General features: G+C 40.0%; 1 protein-coding gene and 1 non-coding gene across 4 annotated transcripts in view; one reads left to right on the forward strand and one right to left on the reverse strand.

The window, feature by feature from the left end:
* dclk1b (doublecortin-like kinase 1b) overlaps positions 1 to 18,541 on the reverse strand; it is a 76,070-nt gene that overhangs the window by 42,979 nt on the left and 14,550 nt on the right. For all 3 annotated transcript variants that reach the window (XM_088346505.1, XM_088346504.1, XM_088346503.1), the window contains exon 4: positions 1,784 to 1,883. In XM_088346505.1, the coding sequence (XP_088202631.1) occupies positions 1,784 to 1,883 (100 nt within the window). The remainder of the gene's footprint in view (positions 1 to 1,783; positions 1,884 to 18,541) is intronic.
* Positions 6,864 to 7,056, forward strand: LOC148357476 (U2 spliceosomal RNA). The gene has a single exon (XR_015851908.1). It is a non-coding gene; the product is annotated as a U2 spliceosomal RNA (small nuclear RNA).

The following is an 18,541-nucleotide window of genomic DNA, read 5'->3' on the forward strand; positions in this document are numbered from 1 at the left end:
TATATATATATATATATATATATATACATATATATATCAAACGCAGCATGGTGGGGCAGTGGTTAGCGCGTGTGCTACACAGTTCTGAGGTCATGAGATCAAACTTTCCTGTGTGGAGTTTGCATGTTCTCCCCGTGCTTGCTTGGGTTTCCTCCAGGCACTCCGGTTCCCTCCCACATTCCAAAAAAACATGCATGTCAGGTTAATTGGCCGTTCCAAATATTCACTAGGTGTGAATGGGTGAGTGAGTTGTCTGTCTTTGTGTGGCCTGCGACTGGCCGGCAACCAGTTCAGGGTGTCCCCTGCCCACTGCCCGAAGATAGCTGGGATGGGCCCCGGTGCCCCCGCGACCCTACTGAGGATATGCGGTGCAGATAATGGATCGATGGATATATATCTCATCTCATCTCATTAGCTGCACCGCTTATCCTCGGTAGGGTCGCGGGGGTTTTGGAGCCCATCCCAGCAATCATCGGGCAGTGGGCAGGGGACACCCTGAACTGGTTGCCAGCCAATCGCCGGGCACACAGGGACAGACAACTCGCTCGCTCATTCACACCTAGGGACAATTTGGACCGGCCAATCCACCTGAATGCATGTCTTTGGAATGTGGGAGGAAACCGAAGGGCCCGGAGGAAACCCACGGAAGCACGGGGAGAACATACAAACTCCGCACAGGAAGTCCGGTTGCTGGATTTGAACCCACACAGGAGGTTCCCAAGACCTTAGAACTGTGCCACACATGCGCTAACCGCGTATATTTATACATTTATATACTTATTTATTTATTTATTTAAAGCCTCTGAATGATTACCTTTAAATCCATGATGTACTCAGGCCACAAAGTAGCAAGGGATCATTGCTAACCCCTTGCTACATCACACAATGGTTATTGCTTGTTCACTCCTTCGTGGATTTTGAAATTAATTGATTTGGTCTTTGTTGTAATTGATATAATTGTATTGTGTTCAGAAGGGACAGATTAAGGAGGAAGGTGGTTTGACGAATGTGTGCGCGACAATGATGGGCTGGTGTAAGCTGTCTGACAGGAAAATGGACTAGGAAGCAGGAACTCATTTGCATAGCCGATCTTTTCACTTTAATTGAGAAATAAAAGTTGTCCAACACACAAACGGAACAAAGACAAAACAAAACAGGTTCAAAGGCAATCAAAATTACAAACTAGGCATTTACTCAGAACAAACAGGCATGAACAGGTTTTCCTCAAGGTTAAGCAATGGTCTGGCAACGGGCAGTCCCAAAAGGAGCGTTTAAGTACTCCACAAGCAATCAATTCATTGCGTCTCAGCCGGTGTCAAGGGGCGGGGCCAGCTGGGTGCCATGACGACCGTGCAGGACATGACACTGTCAATCAAACAGCGGCCACAACCACTTGTGGGAAACTGCTACATTCGGGACGGTTTCATTTTAATCATCGCGGAAATCTGTCTCCATTCTAGGACACCCAATGGTAGTGCCCATCTAGCTGACTGCTCTCTATATTGTTTTCTTACACTGAAAGGAAAAGCCCTTTACTTTTGTATAATGACAACAAATACATTCATTCAACTTCAATTATGTTTTGTGTGTTATTTCTCTATATATAATCTTTATTTTGTAAAGGCCAAGAGCTCTCAGTCGGCATTAACGTAATCTCGAGGTAAGTTCAATCCTTTCGGGGCCTTCATAAAGGTGCAACACTACTTTGCGGATGTTCACTTCTCGCGTGTTGTTCTGGTCCCCATTAACCACGAAAACTGAGGGATATCTGTACTCAACTTACCACTTTCTTCCAAACTGAAATCATCTTGGTAGCGGTACTTCTCAGGCCCACACGCAAAGAAGATGTCGTCTTCTCTGAAAAAGTCCTGAAGGCACATGACCTGCAAAACATTTTTTTATTATTTTAAGTGGTTCTATTTGTGTAGTAGTTTCCCCTCATTTTTCACAAGCATAAACAAATGTCCTAAGTGCTTCTCCTGTTTGAATAATGCCGACTCAGCAGTTATGAATAAATCAAAAGACACTAAGGAGTGCAGGTCTTCTTAAAAGCAGTTATTGATGCCCTTGCATCCCTTCACTGGGAGTGTTGGCTTAACTCAAGTAATTTAATGCAATGAAAAAGTATGTGAACTTTTTGGAATTTCTCACATTTCTCACATTTCTACTTAAAATCACATTTAAATGTGATCTGACCTTTGTTAAATTCACACAGATGAAAAAACAGCGTCTGCTTTAACTATATTAACCCAGGTATTTAGAAGCTTCTATATATAAGGGGATCATATGCAAACAATAACAGAAGGGCAGGAATAAATAACTAAACCGGCCCCCCTTTAGCAGCAATAACTTTCTGTAGCTGCATATCAGTCTGGCAAATCAATCAGGACTAATCTTGGCCCATTATTATGAGGGTTCTACACCTTTTTCATGGCCAAATTCAAGCACTTTTCAAGCACTTTGAAGGCCAATTTTTCAAATATTCCAATACTTTAAAGAACATTTTTGTTGTTGTGGTTTTTGGCTTTGATGACTAAAATAAAGTCGCTACCTTGCTGCTAGTACATACTATGTGCAACTTTGCGCTGTTCCTATCTATGATCTAATATATTTTTGTGTCAATGGGCTGCTATAAACTAACATGAATTCTGCCATTCGGTTTCAACAATGCACACACAGCTATAATATGTCACACTTGTTTAAAAGCACGGAAAAGGCTCTATAGGCGTTGGGTAATAATAAAGTTCAATACAGAAGACGAAAAAGAAAAAAACTGTATGTGTAAAGAGCAGAAAAAAATAGCCAAATTTGGAATCATTTAAATTATATTGATCACTCCGAAGCAGAGTGTGTTCAATCTTTCAATCGACTGCTGAACTTTTGCTTTTTGTTTTAGTTATTTTAATTGATATTTTTTGCGTGTTTTTCAGAAGATCTGTGTCTAAATTGATTAAAAAAAACTTGTAAATAGTTGTTTTTTTGTGCATTCTATCCTTTATTCATAGAACCTAAGAGGTAATATTTTTAACCCATATTTTACTGTTTTGCAGTTTCAGGGATTTTGTGTTGTTGTTGGACTCTAAATCTGTTCATTTTGTGAAAATCTAAAATAGTTTTGTATTTCACAATTTTTTTGTAGATCTGTGAATATTTTAATTCATATTCCATGTGTTATTCATTTACAAAAACATTTGGTGCATAATGATTTGTTATGATAAAATATCATTAAAAAAAGGGTCAAAAGAGACAAGTTTCTCCATAGAACCGGAATTCGCATGACAAGTCTGATATACCTGTCCTGGAAGTCCCTTTGGATGGGGGCAGTAACACTTCTCATGACAACTCGATAATGATGAGAAGTGGAACCACTATAGCCATCATTTTAATGCAATTTTAAAATTGGCTTCATTTAAAAGTGTGGTCTATCAAGTCAGTCTGCCAGGAAATACAGCAATGAAAATAATTTCAATAATTTCTAACCACTTAACCCAAAATACAACCAGTGTGCTGACCTTGAAAACATAACATTAAAATTCAAACATTGTAAGGATATTAAGTACTCGTAGTAATCCTATTTTTCAGCCTTTTTTCCACAACTGCTGTTGTTCAGTCATTATCCTGGGATGTCTGCATGAAATGCTGCCAGAAAATCTCAATGGGGTTCAAATCTAGACTCTGACATGGCCACTCCAAAAAGTGTATTTAGTTAGTTCTTTCGAAACCATTCTGAAGGTGATTTACTTTTTTGGATCATTGTCTTGTTGCATCCCATCATCAGTCTCAAATGTCTGACAGACAGCCTTAGGTTTTCCTGCAAGAAATGCCTTTATTTTCCACTCATGATTGCAAGTTGTCCAGGCTCTGCCGAAAACCATGGCAAAGCCCCATCAAGCTTTACAGTGAGGATGAGGTATTTATGTTTGTGTGCTCTTCCATTTTTCCTCCAATCATAATATTTCGTGTTCCTACCACACAATTCAGTCCACAAAGTATTTTGCCAAAATTTTTGTAGAGTTAATAGTGCCTTTGTGCTATCACAAGTACCACTGTTTTCTTTCTTTTAGCCAGCGGTGATATTGGCAAAGATCAGATCACATTTGACGTCAATCTTATGCAGAAATGTCAGAAATTCCAAAAGCTTCACCTCATTTTATTTACCACTGTATACTGTTGTTATGAGTGCAGGATAGCAATTGTTTGATTTAACCTCATCTTACTTTAAACCAGGTGTCAAAAACCTATGGCTCGCGAGCCATGTATGCCTCTCTTCATAAGTGCGTATGGCTCGGAGACAAAATAGATTCCATTCAAATTTTCTCTTTTTAAGTGGTATATTTATATGAGGCACAGGCTCTGGCATTCCTACTATTTTATAGATTTAATCAATCATCAAATGCAACACAGCAAAATTAGATGTGCTAAATAATAAGCTTTTGTCAGGCGAGCGGGTTTAGTGGTTTTGTTGATTTTTTTTTTCTTAAAATATATGGTGCGGAGGGGCAGCACAGCGGCTGGGTGGTTGGCGGCTGGGTGTTTAACGCGCAGCCCCACATTCCAAATATAAGCATGTGAGTTCAAATTGTGTCTAGGTGGAAATGAGTGAGTGAATGGTTGTCTGTCTCTGTGTGCCCTGCGACCAGTTCAGGGTGTCCCTGGCCCACTGTCCGAAGATAGCTGAATGAGCTACAGAACCCCGGCTATCATACTGAGGATGAGGGGTGCGGATAAGGGATGATGGGATATACAGGTATGGTGTGGCTCTGTGTGTTTTTTTGTGCCTTAATTAATAAAATCATCCTTTCAAAAATGAATTTTGTGTTTCCTTGGGTTGTCTCAGTACGATATCAAACTTGGTTGATGATCTGTAACCATGATAAGTATGTAAAAACACATAAGTCAGGAGGGGGGGAAATCATTTTTCATGTCACTGTAGTTTGTTTATCAAATTTCATGCAAAAAAACACTTCTAAACTATTGAATTTTTAAGTTTTCAAATTTAGTACCTAAAAAATGTGTTATTTTGCTCAATGATGAGTGTGTGATAGAATTAATATATTTATAAACAAATACCAGATGAAATATAAATGTGTAGACGTCTGCATGTCCATTTATTCCTGAATTCTGCTATTCTAAAAAAAATGCCTCAACATAGGAATATGTCGTTTTAAAATAGCAACGATGATGTGAAAAAAATGGAATTAGCTTATAGTATGTTCTTTCATCACGTATTGCCGTTTTATCCAATTTGAGCTTGTCAGCAGATACAAAAATAACATTGAATACAGAAGACGTTTTCCTCCAGGGCCCCACCCTCTCTGGCATTTTTGTTTTACCTAGCCTGCCCTGAAATGTTTGCCCACCCCATTCTTAGGAGAAATTCATTCCAGAAAACACAGATTGTTATATTTTCCTTTCATTGGCGTATTTCTTTGAGGTAAGACTCTGTCCCTCTTTAGTCTATCATTCTGCATAATCATCCGAACTAAAGCTATCTGGTCAGGCTATAGGATGTGAGGCTCTTGCTGGACAATGATGACATTGATGGATGAGGGGAGCGTAGGCAAAGACTGACAGAGCTGCTGCATCAGGCTTGAGATATTGTTCAAAAGCAGTGCAATCAATGGTGGCCTATTTGCACCATGCTAACAGGATGACTGTCTTGTTATCAGGTTATAAATGGTCATTTAGAAAAAAGGATATAGGGTGATTTTTAAGTGTTGATCCGGTAACAATTCACTGATCCTTTAACCGCCTGGGTCATCAAGGCACTAAGGAGGATGCAACACTGGACAGCTTTCTCCGCTGTTGACGGTTCCTGGTCTGTTTTTGAGTCGTGTCAAACTTGGCACCAGTCCATTCTTTGATATAGTTAGCCAAGACCTTTTTGAGTCGTCCTATCCCCATGCTCCCTTGGACTGTGCTCCTGAGAATGATCTTGGCCAGTCTTGATGATTTTGTGACATGACCATATCACTGCAGTGTTCGTCTGACACATTTGACCACAGTTCTTTGTACGGTCCAATGTACCCTTTAATGGCGTTGCTATGTGGCTGATGCCTAAAAGTTTTTTTTCTTTTTTAGTCATTAATTTTTTCCCCACTGGGCATCGTATACAAGGTTACAATAAATTGTAAATCAACAGCTAAGATAGACCTTTGATATTCCAGAAAGAAAAAAAGGGCAGACAGGAAAAGGCTGGAGAGATTAAGACCGGTAGAATATGTGCGGCAAGAAAGACCGCAACCTCTAAGTTTATGCATATATTGTCTGTAAAGTAAAAGTACGTTCTGATAATGAGGAAGACCCCATTGATGGCGATAATTAGGAGGAGGAAGTTAAGGACGATCTACCGTGAATTTCATAATAGCGGGATGCTTTTTTTTGACAGGTACATTTGATGCATTGCGAGCGTGATCCTACTAGCGTGTTGGTACCTTTCAAAGGCACTGTTTGGAATGAAAGTTATATTATTACTATTAAAGCTTTGAAAACTGTCTCAGTGTACCGTCTTTCTTCGTAAATATGTGTAACCATGTATAATATGTATTTGCAACTGTATATTTTTGTAATGTATTTATTTTAGAGATTTATTCTGTTATGTGTTCTACGGGCCAATCAAAAAGAAGGGGCGGAGCAGGGGCTGATGGTATTTGGGGTAAAGCTGAGTTACCGGTAGCTCTGTCTGTTGTCGCAGCGGACAATAGTGGATATATATTTTTTCCACCCTTTTTCTTTGGAAATAAACATTTTGTTTCCTTGGATTACTTTCAACGGGACCCGGACTTTACAAGTCTGCATCATACCTTAATTACGGGTATCATTTTCCATTCATGATGCCGTTTGTGGTTGCGGGAATAAGCACTATTGAATGTTAGAGAAGATCAAGTGTAGTATCTGTGGCTGAGCGCGGAGTGGCATCCAGGCGATCAATAAGCCTATGATGTCACAAAGCTATGATCTTTGATTTTTGCAACTCGGAGATGGCATAGGAGCTTGCTCTGTCCACTCCACGCAACGGCCCGGTATTGCAGTACCTCCGGGAACGGTGCATTCGCAATGATCGCAGCAAGGCTTTAGGGCTAGGACCTTAGCTTGGCCTTTTGGCTGAGAGTAAGTGTCCCGGCTCCTAGGCTTTGTAGCGTATTATGAACTGACCGATAACGGATAATGGATAATGATTTATGAACAAGCTAAATAACCCTTAAAACCCCCCCCCCCTAGAGAAGATTTGTTCAAACCTCACTTTGTTTTTGCTGTTAAAAACGTAGTATTGGAATATAATATTGTGAATGTGCTTAATTGCTGTTGAGATTGTCATGATTGTTTTCTGTTTTTAGTGTCAATAAATTTGTTCAAACCAAAAAAAGATAAACAATTCTAACCATTTTAACATAGGTAGAAGTAAAGCAGCCGAGTCCTGCCATGGCCGGGCATTATACCGGCGGGCGGAGACGTAACTGCGTGAGATTCTTGCTCAAAGATGTTGTGGCAATTTCGGAGGGAATGTCAAGGACGGATTTTATTAACAAGTTTGTTGAAAAGATTCTGAAGTTTAAAAAGGAGGAGGTACATGCTGTCATAAAAATGACTTCTGGCAAAGGCTTTGATGTGAGTTTTGAAACGGCAGCTCTTTATCAAGAGTTTTGGAATCGCTTTGAGGGAGTGAGGTCCCAGTTTTCAGGATTTACAGTGGAGAAGCTGACTGATAATGCTAACAAGATTGTCGTTGTTAGAATGTTTAGTGAAATAATCAGTGCTGATGACGTCTGTTATTGGTTGAGTAGATACTGCTCAGTAAAAGGCCAGGCTATGAAGGTGAGGTGTGAGAAAGGCTATTGGAATGGTGCCTGGAGGGTACCAGTCCAACTACGGCAAGATCCTCAGGGCTTTCAGGGACTGAAACAAATTCCGTCGACTATATTCCTGGGGGAAAACCGTGGCTTTATCCACTATCAAGGGCAACCGAAACTCTGTCGCAAATGTGGTGAGCATGGGCATCTGGCTGAGGTATGTGATCGAATTTTTTGTGGAAAGTGCAGAACAATTGGACATTCCTTTGAGGAATGTAGCAATAGCAGAAAATGCAATCTCTGTGGAGAAACGAATCACCTCTTTAGAAACTGCCCGAATTCGTTTGCTAACAAATTGAAAGCTAGGAAGGCAGTTAACAAAGACAACAAAGACAATGAAATGATGTCAGACAACATAGATAATGAAATGAATAAATGTCACAAAGACAATGAAGTGAATAAAGATAACAAAGACAATGAAATTAATAAAGTCATGGAAATACAAAATGAAAATGAACAAGAAATTAATGAAGTTATAGAAATACCCAATGAAGATGAACAGGAAATGAATAAAGTTATGGAAATACCCAATGAAATTGATCAAGAAATGCACAAAGAAATTGGACAAGACAAACAAATTGAAAAAACAGATGTACCTACCAAAACCCCTGGAGCAGAGACCAGAGAATCAAAATTGAAACAGGAAGAACCTGGAAATTCTAATTCGATTTCTCATAAAATACCTGAATTTGGACATGACAAACGAATAGAAAAAGCAACTGCCACTCCGAAAACACATATTAATCAGGAAGGGCCTGGAAGAGAGTTCAAATTAGCAAATTTGTTTGCTACGCCATTGCCGGGATTTGGAGAAGACAAACAAATCGAAAAGGCGAATGACTCTCCAAAAACCCATACAGGCACTGGAAAGAGGAGTAAAAGTAAGACAAAATTGGGAGTGGTGAAAAAAACAGAAACAAAGATAAGAGATTTAGAAGAAAGCCGATTGCCGGTGAATAAGCCCACAAGGGAACTGTATGAAGTTGAGACGGAGGAAGTCGGGGAGGGAAAAAATCTGACCCTTAGTGGGCAAGGAAGTAAGAGACCCCTTGATAGGTCCTCTGGCTCACCCCCTAACCCAGAAAAAAAGGGAAGACCTGGAACCACAGACAGAGAGTCAGAGGGTCCCAGAGTTTTCCCCGGTGAGTCTCAAAATGAGGTACTACTCTTAAGTGATGTGTCTGACACAGGTGACACTCTCGATGATCTCGATGATCACCAAAGAATGGACTCAGATCCCCCGGTTTTGTCTAACTAGTTTAAATACTTTAACAACTATTATGAACATTACATTCTCTACTATCAATGTGAGAAGTGTGAGATCAAAGGTTAAGGCTCACAGTGTTTTATCGTTCTTAAAAACTATCAGAACAGATGTGTTTTTACTACAGGAATGCTGCATCCCCTTTCTAAAAAATTATAAACAGTGGGAAGAGATTTGGCCATATCCGTCATTATGGAGTGGCTCGAATGAAAACCGTAACGATGGGGTAGCCATTTTAATAAACAACCCTCAACTCATCATAAAGGGGAGTACTGTGATGAGAGACGGACGCGCAATCTTAGCAAGACTTTCTTATATAGGGAATGATTTTAACCTCATTAACATATACGGCCATGCCGACAGACAACTCAGGTACGAACTTTTAGAGGACATCCAGTCGCATATGCTAGGCCATCAACCACTAATCGTGGGAGGAGATTTTAATTGCATCCTAAGTAGGAAGGATAGAAAGAGGAACGATGAGGAGTTTAAAGTAGATAAAACATCAACTTTATTACAAGACATGTGCCGGACATTTAAACTGGTGGACTGTTTCAAATCCATACATCCAGGAGAGGAGGGCTTCACCTGGTTCAGTAGTGACAATGCCAGAGCCTCTCGAATAGACTACATATTTAGGAGGGGTTTAGCACAGAGTGATGCAAGATTAATTCCAGTTTTTTTTTCGGATCACTTGCTACTGTCCTGCTCTTTCTCATTTCCTTCAGGTATGACTGTTGGGAAGGGTTTGTGGAAGTTAAACTGCTCCCTGCTGGAGGATGAGGCTCTAGCCGCACAATACAGGGAGCTGTACAAAGACTGGCAGACCCTTCAAGACTCGTATGATTCACGAGCACAATGGTGGGAAATGACAAAGAAACGAACACAGACCTTTTTTAAAAATGCAGGGAAAAACAAGAAACTCAAAGAGATGAAACGCATGTCGGGACTACAAAGAAGACTCCAACGCTATTTCATCCTAACAGAAAAGGGGATGGACTTTAATGATGAAATCAAAGAGACCAAACAAGAACTAAACGCTTTGGCGGAAATAAAGAGCAAAGGCATCATAATAAGAAGCAGAGAAAGAGAAATAGAAGGAAGGGAAAAATGTACACGCTACTTTTTAAAAAAAATTATGGGCAAAAATGAGGGGATTTTTAAACTTCAAAACGAAAACGGGCAAATAACAAAGGAAAGTAGTGAAATAACCAGATTGGTCGAAGACTACTACAAAAAATTATTTGAAAAGAAAGAAACATATGAGAATGAAATGGGGCATGTATTAGATCATATTTCAAGATCAGTGCGTCAAGACCCCTTTTTAACATCGGACTTTACCCAAGACCAACTGAATGATTGCATAAAGACTATGAAAAAAGGCAAATCACCCGGGGAGGACGGACTCAACCTCGAATTTTACCGGACTTTTTGGGATATTTTAGCACCAGATCTGTTAACTGTTTTTAACGAATTTTCCAGTCGAGACCATATGCCAGACAGTTTCAGAATCGGGATAGCTACTCTATTGCACAAAAAAGGAGACAAAATTGACTTAAAAAACTGGCGACCCATAACGCTTTTAAACGTGGACTGTAAAATTTTCAGCAAGCTTCTAGCAACACGAATGTCTGTTGTCTTGGGAGACTTGGTTGATCCAGACCAAACCTGTGCCATTGTGGGAAGGAAGATCAGCGACAGTCTCATGCTGATCCGTGACACCATTTGTTATGCAAGAGACAGAAACATGCGACTAGCGGTCCTAAACCTAGACTTTGAAAAAGCCTTTGATCGAGTCTCGCACCAATACCTCTTCAGGGTATTGCAAAAATGTGGTTTTCCCCAAAAATACATCAATTGGGTAGGACTGCTATACCGAGACATCTACAGCAAATTCATGATTAACGGGAATTTATCGGAAGCAATCGAGATCAACTGCGGTGTACGTCAAGGTTGCCCTATGTCTCCCCTTCTCTATGTTCTTTGCATTGAACCTTTGGCACAAATGTTAAGAAAAGATAGATTTGTCGAAGGCATCAATATCCCAGGAAGTGGGGGACAAATTACCAAGTGTGTTTTGTACATGGATGATTTTAATATTTTGTGTACTGACCGCGCATCTGTTGAAAGAGCCCTTGACTTGACTAACCTGTTTGGGAGGGCGTCTGGGTCAAGGCTAAATAGAGAAAAATCACAAGTGAAGTTTTATGGAATGTGGAAAGAGACAGAAAAGGCAGAACTCCCGCTGACGGTGTTAAAGACAGACCAGAAAATCCTAGGGATAAAATTCAATGCGGATGGAGGAGGCGAGACCAACTGGGATGACGTGACAAGGAAAGTTAAGCAAAAACTTGTTTTTTGGTCACTAAGAAAACTGACAATAGAGGGGAAGGTCCTAATCATCAAAGCGATCATCCTCCCAATGCTTTAGTCAATCAGTTTAATTTTTATGCCTAAAAGAAACGTGCTGTTACAACTGGACCGAGCCATCTTTTGCTTTGTCTGGGGCTCAAAGTGGGAAAGGATAAAAAGAGATACAATGAAAAAGAAAAAGGAAAAAGGGGGGAAAGGAGTGCCTGACCTCCAGCTTTTCCTGGGAAGCAAATATGTCTCTCTCCACTTCCAAAACGCTGTGGGCCCACCCAACAACCCGAAAAGTCAAGCAATGACCCGTTTTTGGATGGGCTCATATTTGCGGAAGCTAAAGCTTGTACCAGACAATCGTTTGATTCCAGTTTCGTTTAACTTGCCACCAACACATCTCTTTATTCGGGATTTTTTGAAGAAGTTTGATTTGGAAACACAAGAATGTCACATTTTACAAAACCAGAGGGCCCTTATTGCTATTGTGCAAGAGCGAGCTACAGTAAGCCCTGTGCGGGGGCTTGCGTTTGGCGAATCCACAACGGTTTGGAGCAACGTCAATCATCCTGCCCTCCCAAACAGACTACGAGACTTGTCATGGATGGTGGCTCATGAAGTTCTCCCAGTCAGAGCTGTAATGCACCACCGAGGAATGTCAGCGACTTCGACGTGCCCTCGACCTGGCTGTGGCGCCCAGGAGTCGGTGAGGCACCTTTTTTGTGAGTGCAGCGCTGCCAAGGTCTTGTGGACAATGGCCGAACAACTAGGAAAGTTCCCGGACTTGCCAGCAGGAGAGGTCCCTGATGCACAGTACGTGCTTTACGGGGTGAGTCGGTCGAGGAGGCATCGGAACGACTTTGCCAGGGACTGGCTCACTCTCGCCGCCATCAAGGACGCCATCTGGACCTCCAGAAACCTGCTGGTATGGAGGTGCAGGCAGATCCCCCCCGTGGCTGTGCTCCAAATGGCTGCAGATACCATACAATCTGCGAGCGGCGGGCCTAGGACGCAGCCATAAAGAAGACTCGTCTGCACCCACCCGGAGGGGGGAGCCGGAGCTACACTGTGGGAGTCCCGGCAGCAACGGCCTGGGTTGTGGAACCCAGAAGGGAGAGGACCCACGCAGAAGGGAAAGGACCCACACAGAGGACTGGAAGAATGCTGCTTGGGAGGGTGGGATGGCAGAGCTATGCCCTTGCACAATAGTATTGCCTTTTACACGCTGGTTAACTACTGTTAAAAGAAAATAACTCTGAAATTGTTTAATTGATGTTGAAAATGTCAGGAAAAAATGTTAAAACGTCATATCGTCACGTCATATTGTCAAATATAAAAAAATTGTGAATATGCTTGATGGCTGTGTTTTGCTGCTGTTGGTGTCGGTGGATTTGTTCAGACCGAGGACAATCGACTTTGGCCTAGACGGATCTATTGACACTAACAAAGATGTTATATAATGAAATTGTGAATGTTTGATTTTCGAGAAGGTTTGTTCAAACCTCACTTTGTGTTTGCTGTTAAAAACGTAATATTGGAATATAATATTGTGAATGTGCTTAATTGCTGTTGAGATTGTCATGATTGTTTTCTGTTTTTAGTGTCAATAAATTTGTTCAAACCAAAAAGTTAGATAATGTCGGTAGGATGCCAGGAGCTAAGGCCTTGACTCAGACCCTTGACTGAGATCAAGTGCCTCGGCCAATTAGCTTTGTAGTGTAATACTTTGTAATGTATAATGATTTGATGATAATGGATGATTGATAAAGAATATAGCACTAATAATCTCTACAAAATCACAATCGTGGAACTTACAGCCTGGTTTGGGTTAAACTTGTGATCTTGTCATGAATTTTTAATGCGGGCGCATGCGGCTTGTACACAGGTGCGGCTTGTGTAAGAACGAAAGTGGAAAATCACTTAAAAAGTGGTGGGTGTGGCTTATAATCAGGTGCGCTCTATAGTCCGGAATTTAAGGTAATCATGTTTACTATGATATGTCAATTTCATGTTCCTCGTGACATCTCCCCTCTCATTTTTGATTGTTCCTATTTTAATTTGGTATTCGTTTAAATTCTACCAGAGGGGCTAAAAGTCAATCTTGATCTGATTAAACCAGTCCCGGTCGTCTGACAGTCAGTAGTTCTAATTTGACGGTGAGGGCCGCAACCTTATTATGGAGGTCAGCTTTTAGCTTTTCCAAGGCTGTTGGCCAGGATGATATCACAGTTTTGAAGTATGATCTAAGTTGCGCCGGTCTGCTCTCTGATCAGTTGGTCGGACATTTTTCTCAGCCTTGTCCTTTTACAATGCCTCAGTAAAAAACATTTGGGTATATTGCATCACCGTATGGGATGCTTTGAGCACAGCACAGGGAGAATATACAGAGACTAATCAACACATCCCAAAAGATCATCAGCTGCTCTCCACCCTAGAAGACTCATACACATTATATATTTATGCTTATATAGTCTTGCATTTTTATAGTCTTTTTTTCTTGAAAGTCTTTATTAAATATTTTATTCTGAAGTGCCATGTCTAATCTCGTTGCATTTCATGTTTCATACCGTTGATATCAATGACAATAAAATTATTTCTCTTCTCTGCTCTTCTCTTCTCAAGAAGCTTCGCTTTGCATGAGTCGGATCTTTGATTTGACTGCTATGTTTTTGTCCCCCTAGATAGGTCTAAGTCTGGCAAGTGAGGCTGTGGTTTATCTTTAAACTTATATTTTGTTCCAGGCATGTTGATACATGTTTTGGCGGAAAATTTACAAAATAGAAGCCTTACATATTTTTATGGTAGACCCCCGGGTCACAAAGCCCTTACCATGTGATATTTTCAGGTTACTATTAATTTTTGATATGCATTTCTAAAATAACAACTTGTGTTATTACTATGTTGTAACTATAATATTGTCATGTGCAGAGCTGACATCAATATTTTTTTCTTATAATCCTCAGACGTAGTTTAAAAAGTTTTTTTGTATAAAAGGAGAGGTTGCCCAGAGGCAAAGAAACAAAAAACAAAAACAAAAAAACAAAAACAAAAAACCACATTAAGAATAATGTCATATTGGACTGAGTTGAAGATTGTCAGCAGATACAATCCCCAAATATATTAATCTTCAAAATTCTGAGATCATTTTGTTTTCAGTAAAATAGAAAAATATATGAAAAAATACTGCTGAGTTAGTAAATATGTGGCCCATTCTCAAGGTTTCATCATTTTTCTCATCCTGAGATTTTTGTGTTTTTCTTGCACTCATGCAAGTTTCTGATCGGTGTATGTTGCAACGGTGGTCTGTGCACTTGTGACTTTTTGTGATTAGTGGCAATACAAATAAACATGACTTGACTTGATCAGGTTAATTATTGGAAGTAATCTTAAAACACATGTGTCAAACTCACTGTAATCATATCCGGCCCGCAAGACCATTTTACATTTTTTTTATTAATGGCTGTCAATATGAACAACGCCGTCTCATCCCTGGACATCATATTCTGACGTTTTAGTCACTGTACCTATTCCTTCATATATGACGTTGAGGATGTACCTTTTTCACCGCGCTGAAAACACAATACTGCACAAAACTACACATCCCACAATACAGCGCTTCGGCTGCCTTGCGGCGCATCTCCCGCATCTATTCAGTCTTGCTATTACAAGATATCGCCGAACATACCCCTCACAATGGCGAAAAGGTGATTCTGAAAACAGAGCCTTCAATAACCGATGGGAGGCTGAGTATATGTTTACTAACATTGCCGGTAGACCCGTGTGTCTCATTTGTGGTGCTAATGTGGCTGTGATTAAAGATTTTACTCTAAGGGCCCGGTCACACAGCCGTTTGCGTCTGTATCGCGGGTAAAATTTTGCGTTTTTTTTTTTTGCCCATGCTTGCCCGCGATGGAAAATGCGCAAAATTGGCCAACCCGCTGTTCATCGGTGGTATGCCCGCAAAACAGACGCCGGCGACTGTTCCGCTTCCTCATCGCGTCATTTCCGCGTCATTTTCTCGTGTGGACCAGGGGTATAAAAGCTCCCAAGCCGGTGTTGTGCCCAAATCCGACTCCTACGCAATCAAATTGCGCTGTGTGCTTTGCTGGTGTTTTTTTTCACGTTTAATTTTTTTCTGTGGGTTTTTATCACTAATTGTCTCAACAGTGAACGTACATTATTTAATGACCTTCCATATCCAGGATTCCTTAGCGACATGAAGCGAAAATGGGTTCTGTTGGTGTGACACTTTGACTTTAAACAATAGCAGAAACTGTGCCCTTTGTATATCTTCAGAATAGAAATTCTCAGATGGGTTTTTGCATCTATAAACCCAGGCATCTAGCTAGCTGGCCAGGTTGCCATTTGTGTGCACAGTCCATTAGTGTCTTTATGTCCATTGATCGTGACTAGAGAACATGGGAGTCACTAAACAGAATCGATTGCTGTTGTGTTTACAGCTTCATCTCAATTCTCTTCTGTGGAAGAACAATAAACAGAGCTTTAGAAATCTAATTTCTAATTACCTTTTATGTAAAGTGGGCCTAGGTACAGATCGCTCTTACAATCTATGGAATATTGTCATCTAGTTTTATTTTCGTCCTACATTGCCACTTTGTAACAAATTCTGTAAAGTTCAGCCTGTCTCTTTATTAAGACAGTAGACCCCCAGGGTAAGGTGTCCGCCCCATACAACATTTTCACTTTGCAGTGAGGAATAAGATGTATCGAAGCCCCTCTTTATGGCATCTTACACAAAAGAAAATCGTTTAACAAGCACAAAAACTTCTTCAATTGTTACATTCAAGGTTCGGCATTCTCAGTATATACATGAGGAAATCGTTAAAGGCATGGCAATCTCTTTCATTATTATTCTGCTGTCGACCTCTGCATCCACCCGCAACTCCCCTCAACCAACTCAAGTCATGTCATAAATAAAGTGTAATTTTTCCGTTCCATGCATATGCATTTAAGGTGTTATTTAATCTTATCCAAGTATATTGCACTTACGTAGTATTCGTTGTATACTAACGTTGCACGATCAACCGAAATCGGATCAATATCGCGATGTGACGAAGTGCGATAGTATAACCACAAACCACTGCGTTTTTTTAAGGATTCATAGTTCCACTTTGTTAATTGATTGACAATCAAATTTTAATGGCACCAACCAATAAAGCCGAGGTAGTGTTTGCAAGGCATGTGTGTGCACGACTTTGAAAGGCTGGTGTAAGCTGCCAGTCAGCCTAACAGCGCGTACACGAATGGTCACCAATACAAACACCCCACGTTTGAAACATTACCATCTCGTTACATTGAAAATAAATCTATCAATTAAATCGGATTCCAAAGAAAGTAAAAAAAAGCGCAAAGAAAAGCGGGTTCTGCCAGGATTTTTATCACGTCTGGGAATTGACTGAGGCGGCGTCGGTTGGCTAAACTAACAGCTAGGCTTTAAACTCTTAGGCCACCACTGCAGAACTTAGTTAGTCACAAATAGATAGATAGATAGATAGATAGATAGATAGATAGATAGATAGATAGATAGATAGATAGATAGATAGATAGATAGATAGATAGATAGATAGATAGATAGATAGATAGATAGATAGATAGATAGATAGATAGATAGATAGATAGATAGATAGATAGATAGATAGATAGATAGATAGATAGATAGATAGATAGATACTTTGTTCATCCCCGAAGGGAAATTCACATTTCCAGCAGCATCCCTGAGCTGAGAACAATCGAGAACAATCGAAAATAACACGGGAGCTGCTGGAGTGGCTGCCATTCGTGACGGTGCAGGAAGAAAAGATTCAATTTGAATCATGTACAAACAAACAAACAATTGAATCATGTACAATGTCAAATCCATTACCAGTAAAGTGGACGACTTGGAGCTGCCACTTGTGGAAAACCTCTACATTTGTGACTCTCGTATTTTAATCATCACAAAGACATTGCAGAAGTCGCGGGTACCCGACTCTAGCGTGTAGCTTGCCAGCCCCTTAATCGTTTATTTATAACCTCCAATTTCGTTGTCCTTTTGTACAATGACAATAAAGACCATTTATTCATATGCAATACTATTTTTAACTGTACATCAATAGTTGATATTTTGTAACTCTTTCTCTAAGTACATTGTCTCAAGTTATGTTTGCATGTCACTATGTTTATGTTCTCCCAGGAAAAAAAACTAGCACAGAAAATGGACTTTTCTTAGGAAACTGAAAATTGGATCAAAATTGTAATTTAGGTCTGAAAAATCTCATTTGGATTCATTTCCAAAATCGTGCAGCCCTACTTCATAATTTCCTTTTTTCAAATATTATTAATGGCGCAGGTTTGTTTGTTGTGGATTATTTTAAGTGTGCAAAGTTTTCTTTTTTAGTGAGCAATTTTTAAGAGTTCATTATTTCCTTTTTTCAAATGTTATTTGTGATAGAGGTTGACTTTGTTTGGTTATAAAGACATGTTCAAATAAATAATTGAAATGTTATTTTGTGATATGTATTTATTTTGAAAATTGTGTAGACTGGATCACTATTTTAATGAGCTTAAAGTGATATTTATTGCAATTCACAAGTAGGTAGGTAATGTACTTACATCGATTGAGGAATCAAAAAGTAAAAAATTGTCAACAGACAGCAACCAACAAAGGTTCCCAGAAGAGGGCGCTGGTTTCTCAAGGTTAAGCATGTCAATGTGATTGAGTACTGATAAAAAAATAAACTAGCGCAGAAAATGCACTTAAATCAAATTGAAAATCGCATCGAAATCGCAACACTGGTCTGAAAAATCGCAATTATGATTTTTTTTTTCCTAAATACTGCAGCCCTACTGTATACACAACGAAACTGTTAAAGGGCATGGCAATATAAATGTTCATCTGAAATCGCCCTCTGCATCCACACGCAACTCCCCACACCCAACTCAAGTCATAATGTACGGTGAGGAAAATAAGTATTTGAACACCCTGCTATTTTGCTATTTCTCCCACTTAGACATCATGAAGGGGTCTGAAAGTTTCATCTTAGGCGCAGGTCCATTGTAAGAGAGA

This window comes from Urocampus carinirostris, chromosome 10, assembly GCF_059441175.1.
Source record: "Urocampus carinirostris isolate Australia breed hairy pipefish chromosome 10, RoL_Ucar_1.0, whole genome shotgun sequence".
Taxonomy (NCBI): Eukaryota; Metazoa; Chordata; class Actinopteri; order Syngnathiformes; family Syngnathidae; genus Urocampus; species Urocampus carinirostris.